Below are 16,885 nucleotides of genomic sequence, written 5' to 3'. Positions count from 1 at the left end.
AACCAATTCATAATATATGATGACTACAAATTTTTTTTTTTGATGACTACAAAATTAAAAATGAAGTCAATGCTAAGAAGCAACAAAATTCTGGTCAAGTACAAGAGTCAGTGTAACAGATTATCAAAGTTAAAACAAAGTTAAAACACATTTTATACTAGATTCTCTGTATAAAATAAGTAAAAGAAGTGAATTTATAATACCATCAAAGTAACTAACATTTATTCCAAAGTATCATGGGACAAAAGTGGGTATTTAAACAAACTATTTAAAAGAATAAAGTGATACTGCTGCTTGAACAAAAAGCTGAGACAAGACTAGAAGGAGTCTACAGAAAGAATCCTCGAACATGATTTCAACTGCTATACCTTTAAAAGCTTCTGTGGCTCCAGGTGCACAGTTCTTATCAGGGTGAAATTTCAGGGCCAGTTTTCGGTAAGCTTTCTTTAGATCCTCTTCACTGGCATCTCTGTCAACTCCCAGAATTTCATAATAACTTCTGCATTTCTTTATCCTAAAAAATAGTATGTCAAAAGTAGTTATACCTTTCAAGATGCTTTCATATGGTTTATTTTGTCTCCTTTGCACAACTGTTGAGATATCTTCTCCATTTTACAGGGATGGAGTCAAGACTCATAAAATGCTAGAAATGGAAGGAATCTTCAGAGGTCTTCACCAAAACTACAGAAGCTATCATCCAAATCCACTCCTCCCAGCACAAGTCTTATATCCATGATGCCCCTGCAATCTGACCATATAGAAAAATTAAGGTTGCTCTTCATCTGTGGGGAATGAAATTATGAAAGCTTGACTCCATCCATCAACATTCTAAATGGAATCTTGAAGCTATGTTAACTCTTCATGCTTCTCACAGTAAATGTCTCTAACATACACTTTTGGACATAGTCAGTGTGTGAATTTATTTGCCTGACTGCATATTTTTCCCTTTGTTTTTTCACAATGCAGGTGAGATGGGAAAGAAAAGAAATGTTTGTTAATTGAAAATAAAAAAAAGCAAAAAATAAAACATCACAATCCACTCTCTCTTTCCCCTTTCCCTAAGGCTAGCATGCTCCTAAAGTTCACTTTCCACTTCCCATAGGATAAGAGATCATAGATTTTGAGTTGAAAGGGTGTTTGAGATTATCTAGTGCAACTCTCTCATTTTAAAGATGAAGAAACTTAATACCAGAGAGGTTAAACAACTTACCCAAAGTGGCAGAACCAGGATTCAAATGCAGGCCCCTTACTCCAAATCCATATCACCATTTTGTTACAAACCCTGTCCTACTGCTTTATTTTCCCTGAGCTTCCTCATTTGCCCTACACCTCTAATTTAGGTCCTGTCTTCTCCTGCATGTAACTCTTTTTCACTGTCCTATGAATTTTCTTAGTTTCCTTCATCTTGGACTTCTTCCCCTTACAGCCACTCTACTTACTTGTGTCAATTGAAAACTGATATTCCCCTGAAGGCTCCACAACTCTCTAATGTTGACTGCCTCTCTTCCCACGTCCCATTCTCACAAGATCTATAATCCAAAATTTACTCCTTTCTCTCCCATCACTCAACATTTCCTCTCAAGGGATGCCAGCTGATCAGACCACTCTGAACTTAGTGGCAGTCACCTACTAATCTCACTTTGCCAGTTTTTCCTAACACTTTAGTTCTTGGCTCTCTAGCCTTTCCCTTGGTTTGATTCTCAGAATCACCAAAATCCACAATAACAATTGTTTTAACTCTCTGCCCTTATAATTTTCTTGAACTTTTCAGTTCCTATGACTTCCAACTCCATTTTACCTTAGTCAATCATAGGTGGGCACACCCCAAACATATTATATGAACATTTATGGTCATATCCTGGGTCTTATCACTCAAAACTACTCTGTCTCCAAAACTGTGAATTCTTAGAAATTCCCCTATTATTATGATTAGCTGTCCTTCAGTAACTCCTACTCATTTATTCCTCCTATATCTGTATCCTCATCATGATCTTTGGTTCTTTGAATTTTTTCTACTTTCCTTTCATTCCTATCTTTTCTATTTTCCTTTTTATTCTAAACCTTTTACTTCTTTTAAACTTGTTATTTTATTTAGCAATATAAAGTGTATCTTTGGTAAACTGATTAATATTGTACTAATTCACGTAGGTATCTTTTTTTTGTCATATTGACCCAGCATAGTCATGAGCCCTGATTGTTATGGATATTTCAGTCATTCTTTATTTCTTTAAAAACCATCTTCTAATAGTATATATGCTACAACTGAATGTGCCTTAGTAATTAACACGATATTTTATGTAATTATTTTAAAAGGAGTTCCCCTTTTTAATATATATATATATATATAAGCTATTGATATTTGTGGTTTTATTTTGTATAGCAGTACTCTAAGTGTATTATTGTCCCAATTTTTTTTTGCTAATTCTCTAGGATTTTTATCAGCAAATAGGGAAAATCATTTCCTCTTTGGTGTTTTTTTATGCTTTTAATTTCTTTCTCCTGTCTCATTGCCATTACTAGCATTCCTGGAACTATGTTAAATAACAGCAGTAAAAAAGACTCACTTTATTTTACACATGGATTGGAAAAGTTAGTATTTACCCATGCAAGTAAAGCTAGCTTTTTATATATGTTTTTTTTTTAGGTTTTTTTACAAGGCAAATGGGGTTAAAGTGGCTTGCCCAAGGCCACACAGTATATGTGCTTTTTTATCACCAAAATATAGCCTATGCTGAACTTTGTAGGGTTTTTATTATGAGTGTTTTATTTTTGTCAAAGCCTTTTCTACATCATTTGATATAATCACATGATTTAGAATGTTTTTGTTTTTTAAAATGATTGCTTTACTACCACCAAGTCATTCTTGCATTCTGTGTATAAATTCAAATTGATCATAATGAATAATTTTTTATATATAATGCAGAAGTATTTTTTCCAGGATTTTATTTAAAATTCTTAGAATCAACATTTTCTAATGATTTTTGATCTATAGTTTTCTTTCCTTTCTTGCTTTAGGCATTATCTATTTTCTCAAATGTCAACACTATTCTGGTTTTATTTTCCTCTCTACCAAGTCTCAACTACCCTATGGTCAGTTGTTTTAATAATACTGGAATCCCTTGCCATCTTGACAGTTTCACTATTTATATCTCAATTGTAGATCATATCCAAAATCTGCATCTTCTAGTCCTACCATTATAAAAACATAAAACACAATGGATCTGGAATGAGAAATGAGTTCAAATCCCAACTTTGCTATTTATTATCTGTGAGATTGTAGGTAGGTCATTTACCCTCTTTGGGCTTCAATTTACTTTATCAAGTAAAAGGAAATACTCAAACAAGATCAGGAGTTCTTAATCTTTTTTTTTTTTATGTCGTAGACCCTTCATCTGCCTGGTGAAGCCTGTGAACCCATCTCAGAATGCTTTAAATGCAAAAAATAAAATAGATAGGAGATTATGAAGGAAACCAATTATATTGAAATAATTATCAAAATATTTTTTAAAACAACAACAACAAGAAAAAAACAAGTTCACAGACTTCAGGTTAAAAAGTCCTGGACTATATGACTACATGGATGATTTCTAAGGTCTTTACACTTTTTTTTCTTTAGATTTTCTAAGGCAATGGGGTTAAGTGGCTTGCCCAAGGTCACAGGGCTAGGTAATTATTAAGTGTTTGAGGCTGGATTTGAACTCAAGTACTCCTGACTCCAAGGCCAGTACTCTATTCACTGCGCCACCTAGCTGCCCCTCTAAGGTCTTTTCTAATTCTAAATCCTTTGGTCTTAGGAAACTGTAAAACTGTGCTAGGTCCATTACAAATTTGTGTTATTTACCCTGCAACTTACTGAGAAGTTGGGTTTTTTTTGAAGCTACTTACTTACATCTTGACTTTATCATCTCCTTCCCCATGATATCTATTACAAAACTCAAGGTCTTCCAAATTCTAACAATTTTCCTTTCCAATATAATTTCCCATTAATGCCCTTCCCATATTTCAAGTTTTGGGCAAAATGGACTACTCTTCAACCCAATCTGTTCTTATCTATGCCTTTGCTCAAGTCTTCAGCATTTGTATCTTCTGAATCCCATCCACTCCTTCAAAACCCATCTTAGGTGCCAAATTCACCAAGGAGCTTTCTTTGACATATCCTTCTATATAAAAGTGATCTCAAAGTTTTTTGTATTACTTTCCCTGGTTATCTCCTTTTAATTTTTCTAAATTTAGATTCTGCATTCCCTGAGGGTACAGTCTTAGTTAGATTTACCCTTGTATATCCAGCAGAGTGTTTTGCATGTAAGAGATTTTAATGTATGCATCTAATCTAAATGGCTAATTTTACAACTGAGGAACCAGAGGTCCAAAGAACTAAAGTAATTTCCAAAGAATCATGTTGGAACATAGGATATATATATATATATATATATATATATATATATATATATATATATATATATATCCAGAGAAAGAACTGATAGACTCTGAATGCAGATTGAAACATATTATTTTCAATTTATTTCTTTTTTTTTCTTTTTAAGGTTTTTGCTAGGCAAATGGGGTTAAGTGGCTTGCCCAAGGCCACACAGCTAGGTAATTAAGTGTCTGAGGCCAGATTTGAACCCAGGTACTCCTGACTCCAAGTCTGGTGCTCTATCCACTGCACCACCTAGCCGCCCCTCAATTTATCTCTAATGTGTTTTTTTCATATTGTTCTGTTTCTTCTTTCACAATATGACTAATATGGAAATATATTTTACATTACTGCACATATATATGGCCTATATCAAATTGTTCACTATTTTAGGAAGAGGGGAGGGAGAAAAATTTAGAAGTCAAAATTTTATAAAAATGAACATTTAAAATTGTTTTTATATTTAATTGGAAAAAATAAAATATTTTTAAAATGAGCTAAAATAATTTATCAAGATCAAATAGCTAAATAGTGGCAGAGCAAGGATTAGAATTTAAGTCTTCTGATGCTCAGTTCAATATTCCCTCACATGACCTGCCAAGATTATATAATAGAAATGAGATCAGAATCTTGATTTTTTAATTTAATGTCTGGCCCATTCTTCTATGATATTTCTTAAGCATAAAGGATATATAAAGCAAGCCAGGAGAGAAAGGCAGTGGACATAGTGGAATGAGTATGGCATTGGACTTAAGTAGACTGGGGTTCAAATCCTTACTCTGATGCCCACTACTTGTGAGATCCTGAGCAAGGCATCTAAACCTCCCTGCACCTTAGCTTCCTCAATTGTAAAAATGGTTTGGACAAATAGCCTCTGAGGTCTCTTCCAGACCCACAACTCCAATCTACTGTATTATGCTCAAGATCCACTCCACCATTGTTTATTCACATGCTTTATTAATGGAAAGAACAAAGTGTGGATTCCCTAGGATGATATAATAGTATTACCTCTGTACCCCAAGTAACTGTTCTTCTGTATAGGTCATGCTAGCCTCTCCAGGCCGAGCCTGACTTCTCTCATTCTCAAACTTCTTTTCCTTCTTAGAATTCATACAGTTATGGCATCCACAGAAGTCAGTACTGTCAGTAGTTTCGTCAGCTGGATATTTATTTCCTCTAAATGCATCAAAGTATGCTGCAAAGCAACGGCACCTCCGTTAGGCCAAGTATTGTCCCTGAAAATCAGCCTCTCCTATCTGACTCAGGAGCTCTTTCTGGGAGCAGACAGGAATCATAGCCGCATCATTCATGAGCAGGTGAGTGTGGGGGTCATGCTATGGACTTTATATTGTCTTTTCAATGTCCAGACCAAAGCTGAATAAACACATTCCCTAGGAAAATAACACAGAAAACACGGGAGGAAATTAATAAGGGTTTATACACACTAAAAACATATAGGGTACTGAGCATTGAAATGATCTAAATACTTTTGCAATCGGCAACAACTGTGGCAGTGGAAGCACTCAGGCTTCGGCCCAGCCAGCATCCCCCTGAGTTTTGGGAAAGGGAATGCCTCCATTTGCAGAGGCAGATGGTTCTGTTTTTTTTGCACACACACACACGCGCGCGCACACACACACACAGACACACACACACACACACACACACACACACACACACACACACACTTTCACTGAGACTGATGCACCGGGCTTGCAGCCTCAGTACAGAATGAACCTGCACCTCCAGGTGCGCGCGCGGGGGGCATGTTAATGCCAGGGGCCGGGGTGGGTGCGCATGCGCGCAGGGGTGGCGGGGTGGGGGCGGGGGCCTCCCCACGGGGAGGGGGCGGGGAGGGCCAGAGCAGTCCCCTCCCCGGTCCTACCTCCAGGTAGGGCCGGCCGTGGGAAGCCGGCCCTGGGAAAGGATCAGGAGCAAAGGGCGCTTCCCGGCCGAGCACGGGCTCGGGGGCGAGCCGTCCACACGGCGGGCCCCGGGGAAGGCCCAGCCCCCCGCCTCCGCGCCGCCCCCCGCCCCCTGGCCGCCCCCAGGCCCGGGAAGCCCCCTCGCAGCCCCTCGCCCCGCTGCCCGGTACCTTCGGCCGAGCGCTCCCTGCTCCCCAGCCTTGCCTTCATGTCTGCAGCCCCGCTAGGCCGCAGCGGCGCGCGGAGGAGGATGCGGGGGGGCGGCGCGGCTGGCGGCCGAGGAAAGGGAGAGGAAGTGGGCCCGCGCGGGGATCTCCGGGAACCGTAGTCCCGGCCACCCCCGGCCTGGCCGGGCGGGCCTACAGCCCCGGCCCGGCCGGCCTACAGCCCCGGCCCGGCCTTCCTCAGCCAGGCCTTGCAAAGATGGAAGGGCCGGCGGGGCCGGGGCCGGGCGGGGCTGGGCCGGGCCGGGGCTGGCCCCGGAGCCGGAGCCAGGAAGGAGGGGGAACTTGGTGAATCTGCTGACCCCGCGCGGCGGCACGAAGCCCTGTGACGTCATCCCAAAGGGAGAGGTTCCTCTCGAGCTTTGCGCACCCACCTCGCCCTGTTGGAGCCCCGGGGTCCCCCCTTTTACAGACGAGGAACCTGATGCTCAGGCCCCTTGGCCACTCAGTGGCAAAAGAGACATCCAAACCCAAGTCTTTGAGAATCCGGGCGCTCCTCTCCCGGCTCCTTCCCGACAGTCTGCTCCCGGCCGGCTGCAACTCCTGGGAGCTGGGGGCAGACCCTGACGGACCCCAAAAGTACGAGGCGCACGCCAGAAGCTGCTCACACACGTCAGCTTCCCACACTTCCAAACCTCCTTTTACCAAAAGCTCCAAAGCCGAGAACCTCAGGAAAATCTGTTGACTCCCGAGACCCAGGGATGATTTCTTTCCATTCAGAGCCAATTGCGGTGGTTAGAGCCCTGGCCTTGGAGTCAGGAGGGTTTGATTTCAAATCCGACCTCACATATCCGATTCTTCCTAGCTGTGTGACTTGGGGCAAGTCACTTAACCCTGCTTGCCTCGCATCCGGCGTCATCTGCAGTGGTCCCGATCCAAGCGTAGCCAGCCACTGGACCCAGATGACTGGAGGAGAAAGTGAGATCGGTGACACAGCACAGCCCTCCCTCACTCATATGCAGCTCACCAGCGTGTTATGATATCACCTCCCTGATGTCATGGTCTTCCAGAATGAAGGACAAATATTATATAGATCCTGTCCCACCCCAGGCCCACCCCATTAGCCTATGTTGCAGACACTGGCTTAAAGGCTAGTCTTTGTTTCCTTGCCCAGATCTGAAATGTACTCTCCTCACCTCCACCTTGCTAAATCCCAACTGAAGTGCCACCTCTAATGAGAAGCCTATCCCTATTGGCATTGCTCACTATTTGTGTGACCTTGGATAATTCACTTAACCTTTTGGGACCCCAATTTTTTTCTCTTGTGTATAATGAAGGGGTTAGACTTCTAACTTTAAACCTTTGATTCCAACCCATTCCTCAAATACCCTTTGATACTACTCCATGCCTACTTTGTAATGTAACCTGGAAATTTTTTAAGTAGCCCAGGGGAGAGTTGGCCAGAGCTTGGGAGAAGAGAGGATTTTTGTAGAGGGCCAGCCCCAGGAAGTGATATTCATATATCCTTGGTGATCTTCATCAAAGGTATGTATGATTATTGCTCATTGTATGGATCCGTTGGCTCACCAGATAATCTGTGGCTCCAGGATGGTTGTAAAAGGTTTCTTTGATAGAGAAGCATGCATTTTTCTAAGAACAAATATTGTAAATTTACCCAGGAACTTGTAAAACTGTGTTTCCTTTAACCAGTCATTCCTGAGATAAGTTTTATCTATAAAAATTCTGAGTTTCTGCTATAAAAAGTCTGAGTTTCCAAAAATAAAGTTGATAGATTTTTCACTTCCCAACCTTTTGTGTTTGGATATGTTTGTCTACCCTACCCGGACTCTCGGAAATTCATGTCCAGACCCACACCAGAGCTATTGCGGGCAATAGCTGGTGCCCGAACAGGGACTGAAGGACAGTCAGCCCTGGAGGAGAATCAATCTTGAGAGAAAAGATAAAGTCTGGATACCTGCAGGTCAAAAGAGCGATCATAAACGGACAGCAGGCAATTAAGGTAAATAATTTTTCATCAGGTCTAAAACAGAGAGCGTTAAAATGGGACAGGGACAGACTAAGGGTAGAGGACATTATTTGAAAGTGCTAAAGCAGATAGTTAAAGAGGCTTGTTAATAACAACAAAACAATTGGAAGAATTTAGTGAATGTGTACAAAAATGTTGTCCTCAGTTTCCAGAAGAAGGAGTATTAAGTATTGAAAAATGGGAAACTGTGGAGAAACATATGAGTGAAAATTTTAAACAGGAAGGTCAGGAGGCATTTCCTATAGGAGTCTTATCATTGGGGAATATTTTTAAAATCTGCCTGATTCCATCTGGAGATGTTCCTTTGGTTCAGAGGATATTAAAAGTCGATGTAGATATTCAAGCTATTCAGCAGGAAGATAAGAATAAAAAAGAGTGGTGGCTTTTATCTCCAGCCCCATCTCCAGACCCTGGCCTGCCTCTGGGTGGAACGAGGGGTGTGGAGGCCAAGGTGGCAGGGCCCCACCTTCCCAGGAGAAGCCTCCTCCTGGCTCTCACTTTAGGAACTCATATTGGAGAGTCTCTGGGAGGCCTGGTCCCACCCACTCAGGCTGCTGCTTCTGGGCTTCTGGAGATGGTGGCTCCCCTGCCACTTTCATCTCTTAACTCTAATAACCCACCTTCTGCTCCTTTACAGTCTAAAGAAGAAAATGTTACCAAAGATAAGGGGCATATGAATATTGTTCAAATAGCGCTCGAAAAGCAATTGATAAGGGAGAGAAGATTCCATGGGACATGAGAGAGTCATTGTTCTCTTTTCCTGTGCTTGAGAAACTTGATCCAAGGATTCCAGGGATTGTTTTGGGAGAATACGATAATTTAGATTTTTAAAAAATTTAGAGAATTAAAATCAGCAACAAGCACTTATGGTAAAACCAGTCCATATGTTTTGAATAAAATAGAAATATTAGGTAGACAAATATTAGCCCCAGAAGATTGGACCACGATAGCAAAAACTACTCTTACACCTGATTACTAAATTTTTTGGAAATTTTTGGAAAACTAAATTTTTTGAGAATTGTACTAGTCAGACTAAAAGAGATGAAGCAGCAGGATTAAGAATATCATTTGAGGGGCGGCTAGGTGGCGAAGTGGATAGAGCACCGGCCTTGGAGTCAGTAGTACCTGGGTTCAAATCCGACCTCAGACACTTAATAATTACCTAGCCTTGTGGCCTCGGGCAAGCCACTTAACCCCATTGCCCTGAAAAATCTAAAAAAAAAAAAGTAAGAATAACATTTGAAATGCTCTCTAGCACTGGTCCATGGACAGGAGTAAATAATCAAATTGGGTATAGTTTACAGGCACACGAACAGGCATGGCTAAAACTGCCTGAAAAAGGAGGTAATGGGAGAGATCAGATAGCTTGTATGCTCATGACTCGCTTATCTAGATCTTGAAGTTAACTGAGAGAGAGGAATTAAGAAAAAGCACTAGATAAGAGAGAGAATTGTTTCTCGAAGACTTGATAAAATAAAATGTTACATTTTAAAAAAATGCAGTTTAGGGGCGGCTAGGTGGCGCAGTGGATAAAGCACCAGCCCTGGAGTCAGGAGTACCTGGGTTCAAATCCGGTCTCAGACACTTAATAATTACCTAGCTGTGTGGCCTTTGGCAAGCCACTTGACCCCATTGCCTAGCAAAAACCTGAAAAAAAATTAAATTTAATTTCAAAAAGACAAGATAATCAGGTTCATTTTAAAATATGTAATTTGATTATTACAAAAAAAAAATGGGAAGATTGAGGATTTAAAAAAAAGAGACTCTCCTCCTAGAAAAGATTTAGGGGCTGCTGAAGTTATTTGGTACTCTAAGCTGATAGGGGATAGATAGGGAGTATTCCAATTAGGCTGAGGATTTTTGAGTGACTGCCTTCTCAAAAGTTATAGTCATTTATAGTTAAAATCAAGAAGTGTTAAATATTAAAACTTTGAATGGAAAAATGTATTGTGAAAAATGGAAGGTTCTCTGAATTTTCTTCTGGTTTCTTGGAAGATTTGTTACCTTTGGTGGTGTTATATGTTTGTTTTTTGTCTTTGTATAATGTTTAAAGGGACCCTCTAATGTGAGAGCAGAGTGGGGTTTCCCCGGATTTGGGGAGGTCTCTGGTTCTAAATGCTCTGACTCCGTTTATGTGTCTCTATGTGTTTGCTTTAAAATACAGGCAGAGGCAAGCTCTCAGCTGTCTCTCAGACCTGCTGTTCTCTGTATTCTGATTGGCCAATCTTCTTTCCATTCTCTCTTTTCAAAATTAGATCTTTTTTTTCCCCCAAAACTCATGATTGGCACCAAAAAAGGAGATTTTCCTGAGAATCATGTTGTTTTTGGAGGAGAAGAGGTTCTATTATTTTCTCTTATTTTCTAATGTCTCTTTTCTGGTCTGATAGACTAATAGAATTTTATTTACTGATTTGGCAAAATTATACTTATAAGGGACCTAGGAGAAATTGAAATTGTCCCTAAAATTATTTTTTGAACTGGTCTTAATTAGCATGATAAATATATATATATATATATATATATAAAATAAAAAAATTTTTAGGTGAGCAAGGAATGATAAAAAGTAAAGGTAAATAATTAGTGCATAATACACCTTGATATCTCAAAATGTGAGGAATCTCCAATTCCCAGAACATCATTTTGTCAGTGAAGATAGAAAGTTCTTTTAAGTTAGAGCATTGAGAAGTTAGAATAGCACTGATACAGATAAGAAGGATTCGCAAACTTTTATATTTTGAAAAGGGAAATAATTTAAGCTAATTTTGGATATAAATTTGGATTTTATAGGATTATTAAAAGAACTTTAAAGAAAACCTTGTAAACATAAAAAGGAATTTTAGAAACATTTGGTCTCAAGAAATTTTTATGTATTACAGCATTAGCATTTTAGGGAGTAAAGGTAATATACATTAAATTGAAATGTGGTATGTATAATTAGTAAACTTTGTATAAGAACAGATTCAGACAATTTTTTGAAACTTTAGTATAGTGTTACAGTAACAAGCAATGGATGGATGGATGAATCATCCATCACCTTTGTAAAGATTTGTTATAAGAAAACTGGAGAATACCTTGCTAACAAGGTTATATTTCTCAAAGTCTTTTGACTCAGAGATTGTGAAAAGCTGTGCTCTTGCATCTAGTGTTTCTTAAAGGGAATATTTATATGTAAGATCAAAGTAATTTATTTAATATCTGTTATTTAAGAAGAAGAAATTATATATGTATCCTGTAAATCTGGCATTGGTAAAAGTTTTACATTGATTTTTTGAAATATATATATATATATATCTACATTGGATTTTTTGAAATTATTATATATAACTAAATTCATAATCTTATTTTCTTTTTGAAAATAGGAGTGTATTTAAACAAGAGGAAAATAAGCTCATAAAACAAAAATATGAAAGAAATTTATATGTAACAGATATTTAGTTATAAAGTTAACTTTAAGAGAATGAGATGTTAACATGGAAACGTGTTTCATGTAGGTTAAGAATTTAATATTTAATTTTAAAAAAGCAAAAATGACAACCTTAGAAGAAGGTTGTATTAGAAAATGGGAATTTATAGTTTAACTGCAATTATTTCCAATATTGCCGAATAAATGTGAGAGGCTTTGAAAAATGATTGGGAGATTGAAAATTATGTAACTTATAGTTAGGCCATTTACTGATGAGCAAGATGTTGAAAAGTTATATGATCTAGTTTTATCAAAATAAGCTATTTTACTGTAATGATGTCAAAGCCTGGAGTTGATGATTGATTGCTCTATAGAGGTAATGAGGGAAAATATCTGAAGTTATGACACTCTAGGTTTCCTGAAATTTTTGAACAATGTGATGGACCTTATTCTAGACCTGTAGGTCCAAGTATCAATGCAATTAAAAAAAATAATTTTTTTAATCAAAACAAAAGAATTATATGCCTAATTAATGATATTAATAGAACAACTACAAACCCTTAACATTTTTTACAGATAGTAAGTATAGTTATCATGTGGTCAGATACATAGAAACAGCTTTTACTAAACATAGTACTGATGAAAAATTATATCAAGTCTTTGAAGAGTTACAAGAAGTTATAAGAGGGTGGCTAGGTGGCGTAGTGGATAAAGCACTGGCCCTGGAGTCAGGAGTACCTGGGTTCAAATCCAGTCTCAGACACTTAATAATTACCTAGCTGTGTGGCCTTGGGCAAGCCACTTAACCCCGTTTGCCTTACAAAAACCTAAAACAAACAAACAAAAACAAAACAACAAGAAGTTATAAGAAATAGATATAATCCTTTTTGAAAATATACATTCCCACACTGGATTGCCTGGCCCTATATATGAAGGCAATCATAGGGCTGATCAATTAGCCCTTCTACTCTTATAAGCTCAGTAGAAGAGCAAGCTAGGCAGTGTCACAAAAAATTTCACTAGAATGCCTCTTTATGGACAAGAAGAGATCGAGTCTTAGGAGCTCTCTGATAAAACTCATAAGCTAAGGACTCTAACTAAACTTTCGAGAGACAGAACCCACAAAGGGACCCAGAGAGGCAGTTCTCCTACTCAAGGTAACCTGGAAAAGAGCAGAAAGGCTCTGCTCCCCGGGGTCAGGGGCAGCCTGCCAGAGGGGTGGCCCGCCAGAGCGAAAGAACTTCAGCCTCCCGGGGGCAGCCCCAGGGCGCTGGGAGCCGCTGAGCAGCGGGGAATCTCCTGAGCTGCACCCAGGGGAGCACCAGGCACAAAGTGGGGGAACAGCGGGGGACCTCTGCCAGAGGGAGCACGTGGAGCCCAGCCCTCAGGGCACACAGAGAGCAGTGTGGTCTTTGGGCAGCCCAGACCAGGAAACAGAAGCTGGCGGAGCCAGTAAGCAGGAGCCCCCAGGGCATGAGCCCATTGAGCTGAGGGAGGGAAGTGAAGAGAGAGAGACTGCTGAGCTCTGTCCTCTGCCACTGGAACAGGACTCTGGGGCTCTGACCACATTCAGATCCTGATCCCAGTCTAGGCCCCCCCATAGAACAACAGGATCCCCCCCACCTCTGCCCTGTGGCAGAGGGGGGTGCTTATGGTCATTCACAGACCAGGAGGGAGGACAGAGCCTCACACACTGAGACCTTTGTGGGAGTGTCCCAAAAGCTCAGGAAGCACCCCAAAACCAGGCCCAGGCTGGGAAAATGAGCAAGCAGAGAAATAAGAGGAATACTATTGAGAAATATTTTGCAAATGAGCCCAAGAAGGATCAAAATACTCAGTCTGAAGATGAGGAAGCACAAGCTCCTGCATCTAAAGACTCCAAGAAAAGCAGAAATTGGGCTCAGGCTATGATAGAGCTCAAAAAAGACTTTGAAAATCAAATGAAGGAGTTAGAAGAAAAACTGGGAAAAGAAAGGAGAGAGATGCAGGAAAAACATGAAAATGAAGTCAGCAGCTTAGTCAAGGAAATCCAAAAAAAAAATGCTGAAGAACATAGCATGCTAAAAACCAGCTTAGGTCAGATGGATGTGATTCATTTATACATTTTTTGGAAAAATCAAGTTCATTCATGTTACAGGAGATACATTTGGTTCATGTGCAATGGCAACAGCACAAGGTTCAGAGGCTACACAAGGTATGAATGATCATTTATTCCATTGTTTTGCTATTGCAGGGATACCAAAATCCATAAAAACATAATGGCTCTGGATATCCTTCTATGGCATTTAAACAATTTGTCCTATATTAGAATATAGAACATATTACAGGTATTCCCTGTAACCCCACTGGTCAAGCTTTAGTATAAAGATTTTAAGAGATTTCTGGAAGTACAAAAGAAGGAGGAATATATAGGGACAAAGGGGAAACAAGGAAGGAGAGTAAATCTTGCCTTATATACCTTGACGTTTTTAACATTGAATGATAAACAATTAACACCTGCAGAAAGATTTTTTTAAGGAAATGTAACATGAAGAGAAGGACATGGTTACATGGAAGGATCCTAAGACATCAACAATGAAAATGACTAGATCCATTATTAACCTGGGGTCGAGGGTATGCTTCTGTTTTGTCCACAGATGGAGAAACTATCTGGGTACCAGAAAGAAACATCAGACCATGCAGACCAGATGAATCAAGTAATACAGAAAATGAATAATTTACACTTAAGAAATCAAAAAGGAAAAGATGAAAGGATAACATGTCATGGACTTATGGGACAATTTATGACTCATGAACAATTTGGGAACTGTAAAAGGAATTGAATATTGGACCTAAGTTCAAAACCCTCCATGGGTCACTGCTCTACAATGGGGAGAGAGTATGGCTAAAATTGTATTAATTGGGGAAGATGCAGATTATTTGGGATATGACAAAGTTCCTACTGGAGATATCAAAAAGATGCTGAGAAGAAAATTTAGGCATAATTATTCTGGTTTAAATACTGTGACACCTAAATGTTTTGTAAAACGTGTATTGTTGAACCATATGTTAAATTAAATAAAACTAATCATTCAACTCAACCAAATATTTATAACAGGGGAGCATTTAGGACTTTAGAAATATCAGGAATTCCATTTGTAGAAAGTATTGAAGGAAGAAAGATAATTCCTACAGAATTTCCTTGTTTAAATTTACATGCTTGGGATTTCAGAAATGAATGTTTTTCACCCTGGGTTGCCTGTCATACCCCAAATAGAAGAATTTATGATCATTCTATTTTGCTACAAGTGGGGAATTCTCCTGATAGAGTTGTTCCATGGGGTGTTCCAGGCTATATTAAACCAATTATATACCCCAAAAATAGGGTTAGCTAATTCAGAGATATGGAAGGCTATGGACAGCTATAGATGAAATAAAGTATATACAACAGAACAAGATGTTGGACAAAATATCTTATGCAGAAAAGAAATTGTCTGTGACTGCAATGCACAGGACCAGATATTGCCTTCATGATAGGGTCTTTCAAAGATGTCAATATTATCAGAGAAAAAAAGGTGGATATAATGTTAACTGTTACAATTGCACTATTGGAGCATGTATAAATAAGGAAGTGGAGGAGGATGATGTTGTTTTCATGATAATAAAACCAAAATTTGCTATAATACCCACCAAGGTAGAAGGCTGGTATATGTCTCCTGCTGATGAGTTCTTAGAAAAAACATTAAAGAGAATTAGGCAGAAGAGATGTGTTAGTTGCTTTGTGTATCGTAGCAGCCATTATAGCAGCTACTTCAGTGACTATTTCTGTACAGGTAGGGAATAAAGAAAAAATTGGAAGCTAAATACATTCTAGAATTATCAGAAGATGCTCAGGAGAGAATTAATGAAGATCTTTATCCATTCTATCCATCCATTATCATTTGATTAATGCATTACAAACCTCTGTAATGAACAATTACAATGTGGTTATAGATTTTCTGCTATTTGTGTTACTCCTTTAAAATTTAACACTTCACTTATTCTATGGGATAATATAAAGGTTAATTGAATGGAATATGGTATAATGATTCTATAACTATGGATATGAATCAATTGCATAAAATTGTTAATGATACTGCATTGGCACCTAGAATGGAAATGGACTCAGGTTTTGATAATTTGTTTAACTTTGTTAATAGGTTTCATCCTTTTCATTTTATGAACCTGTTAGTGAGCATGCTTTCCTGGTATCTTTGCATTATTATTGATATTGTGTATTATACCCATTTGTATTAAACGCCTTTTGTCACTGGGACAAAACATAGATGTCCTGACACACCGCCTAAAGCTTCAACATGCCTAAGAAGGGGGAATCTGTAGAGGGCCAGCCCCATGGAGTGATATTCACATATCCTTGGTGATCTTCATCAAAGGTATGTATGAATTGTTGCTCATTGTATGGATCCGTTGGCTCACCAGTGAACCCTGACCTAGGATAATCTGTGGCTCCAGGATGTTTGTAAAAGGTTTCTTTGATAGAGAAGCATGCATTTTTCTAAGAACAAATATTGTAAATTTACCCAGGAACTTGTAAAACTGTGTCTCCTTTAACCAGTCATTCCTGAGATAAGTTTTTGCTATAAAAATTCCAAGTTTCCAAAAATAAAGTTGGTAGATTTTCACTTACTAATCTTTTGTGTTTGGCTATGTTTGTCTACCCAACCTGACTCTCGGAAATTCATGTCCAGACCCACACCAGAGCTATTGTGGGCGATAGAATTTTTTTTTTAAATTCTAGTTTTGAGAGGTTTTCCTTATGAAGAGAGAGACCCTGTAAAGAGAAAAAGACTGGGGGAAAAATCAATATGTAGAGAAACTAGGACCTCGACATGTCCCAAAATTTCCAGCTTGTTACACTAGTAACTTTGGAAAATTTTCTCCTGGGTGAGA

General features: G+C 39.0%; 1 protein-coding gene across 4 annotated transcripts in view; it reads right to left on the bottom strand.

Moving 5' to 3' along the window:
• The window catches only part of DNAJC18 (DnaJ heat shock protein family (Hsp40) member C18), a 35,356-nt gene extending 27,889 nt beyond the window's left edge, over nucleotides 1-7,467 (bottom strand). The window contains exons 1-3 of one of the 4 annotated variants that reach the window (XM_074212890.1): nucleotides 6,941-7,467; nucleotides 5,426-5,808; nucleotides 369-514 (exon numbers count right to left, since the gene is read on the bottom strand). In XM_074212890.1, the coding sequence (XP_074068991.1) occupies nucleotides 369-514; nucleotides 5,426-5,529 (250 nt within the window). In that variant the 5' untranslated portion in view covers nucleotides 5,530-5,808; nucleotides 6,941-7,467. Of the gene's footprint in view, nucleotides 1-368; nucleotides 515-5,425; nucleotides 5,809-6,512; nucleotides 6,787-6,940 lie in introns of those variants that run through there. The other 3 variants (XM_074212891.1, XM_074212888.1, XM_074212889.1) reach the window with 3 other exon arrangements.
• Between the last annotated feature and the right edge of the window lie 9,418 nt (nucleotides 7,468-16,885).

The sequence above is a fragment of the Macrotis lagotis genome, chromosome 1, assembly GCF_037893015.1.
Source record: "Macrotis lagotis isolate mMagLag1 chromosome 1, bilby.v1.9.chrom.fasta, whole genome shotgun sequence".
Classification (NCBI taxonomy): domain Eukaryota; kingdom Metazoa; phylum Chordata; class Mammalia; order Peramelemorphia; family Peramelidae; genus Macrotis; species Macrotis lagotis.
Note: the sequence above shows the minus strand (reverse complement) of the source record. Positions and strands in the feature narration are given on the sequence as shown.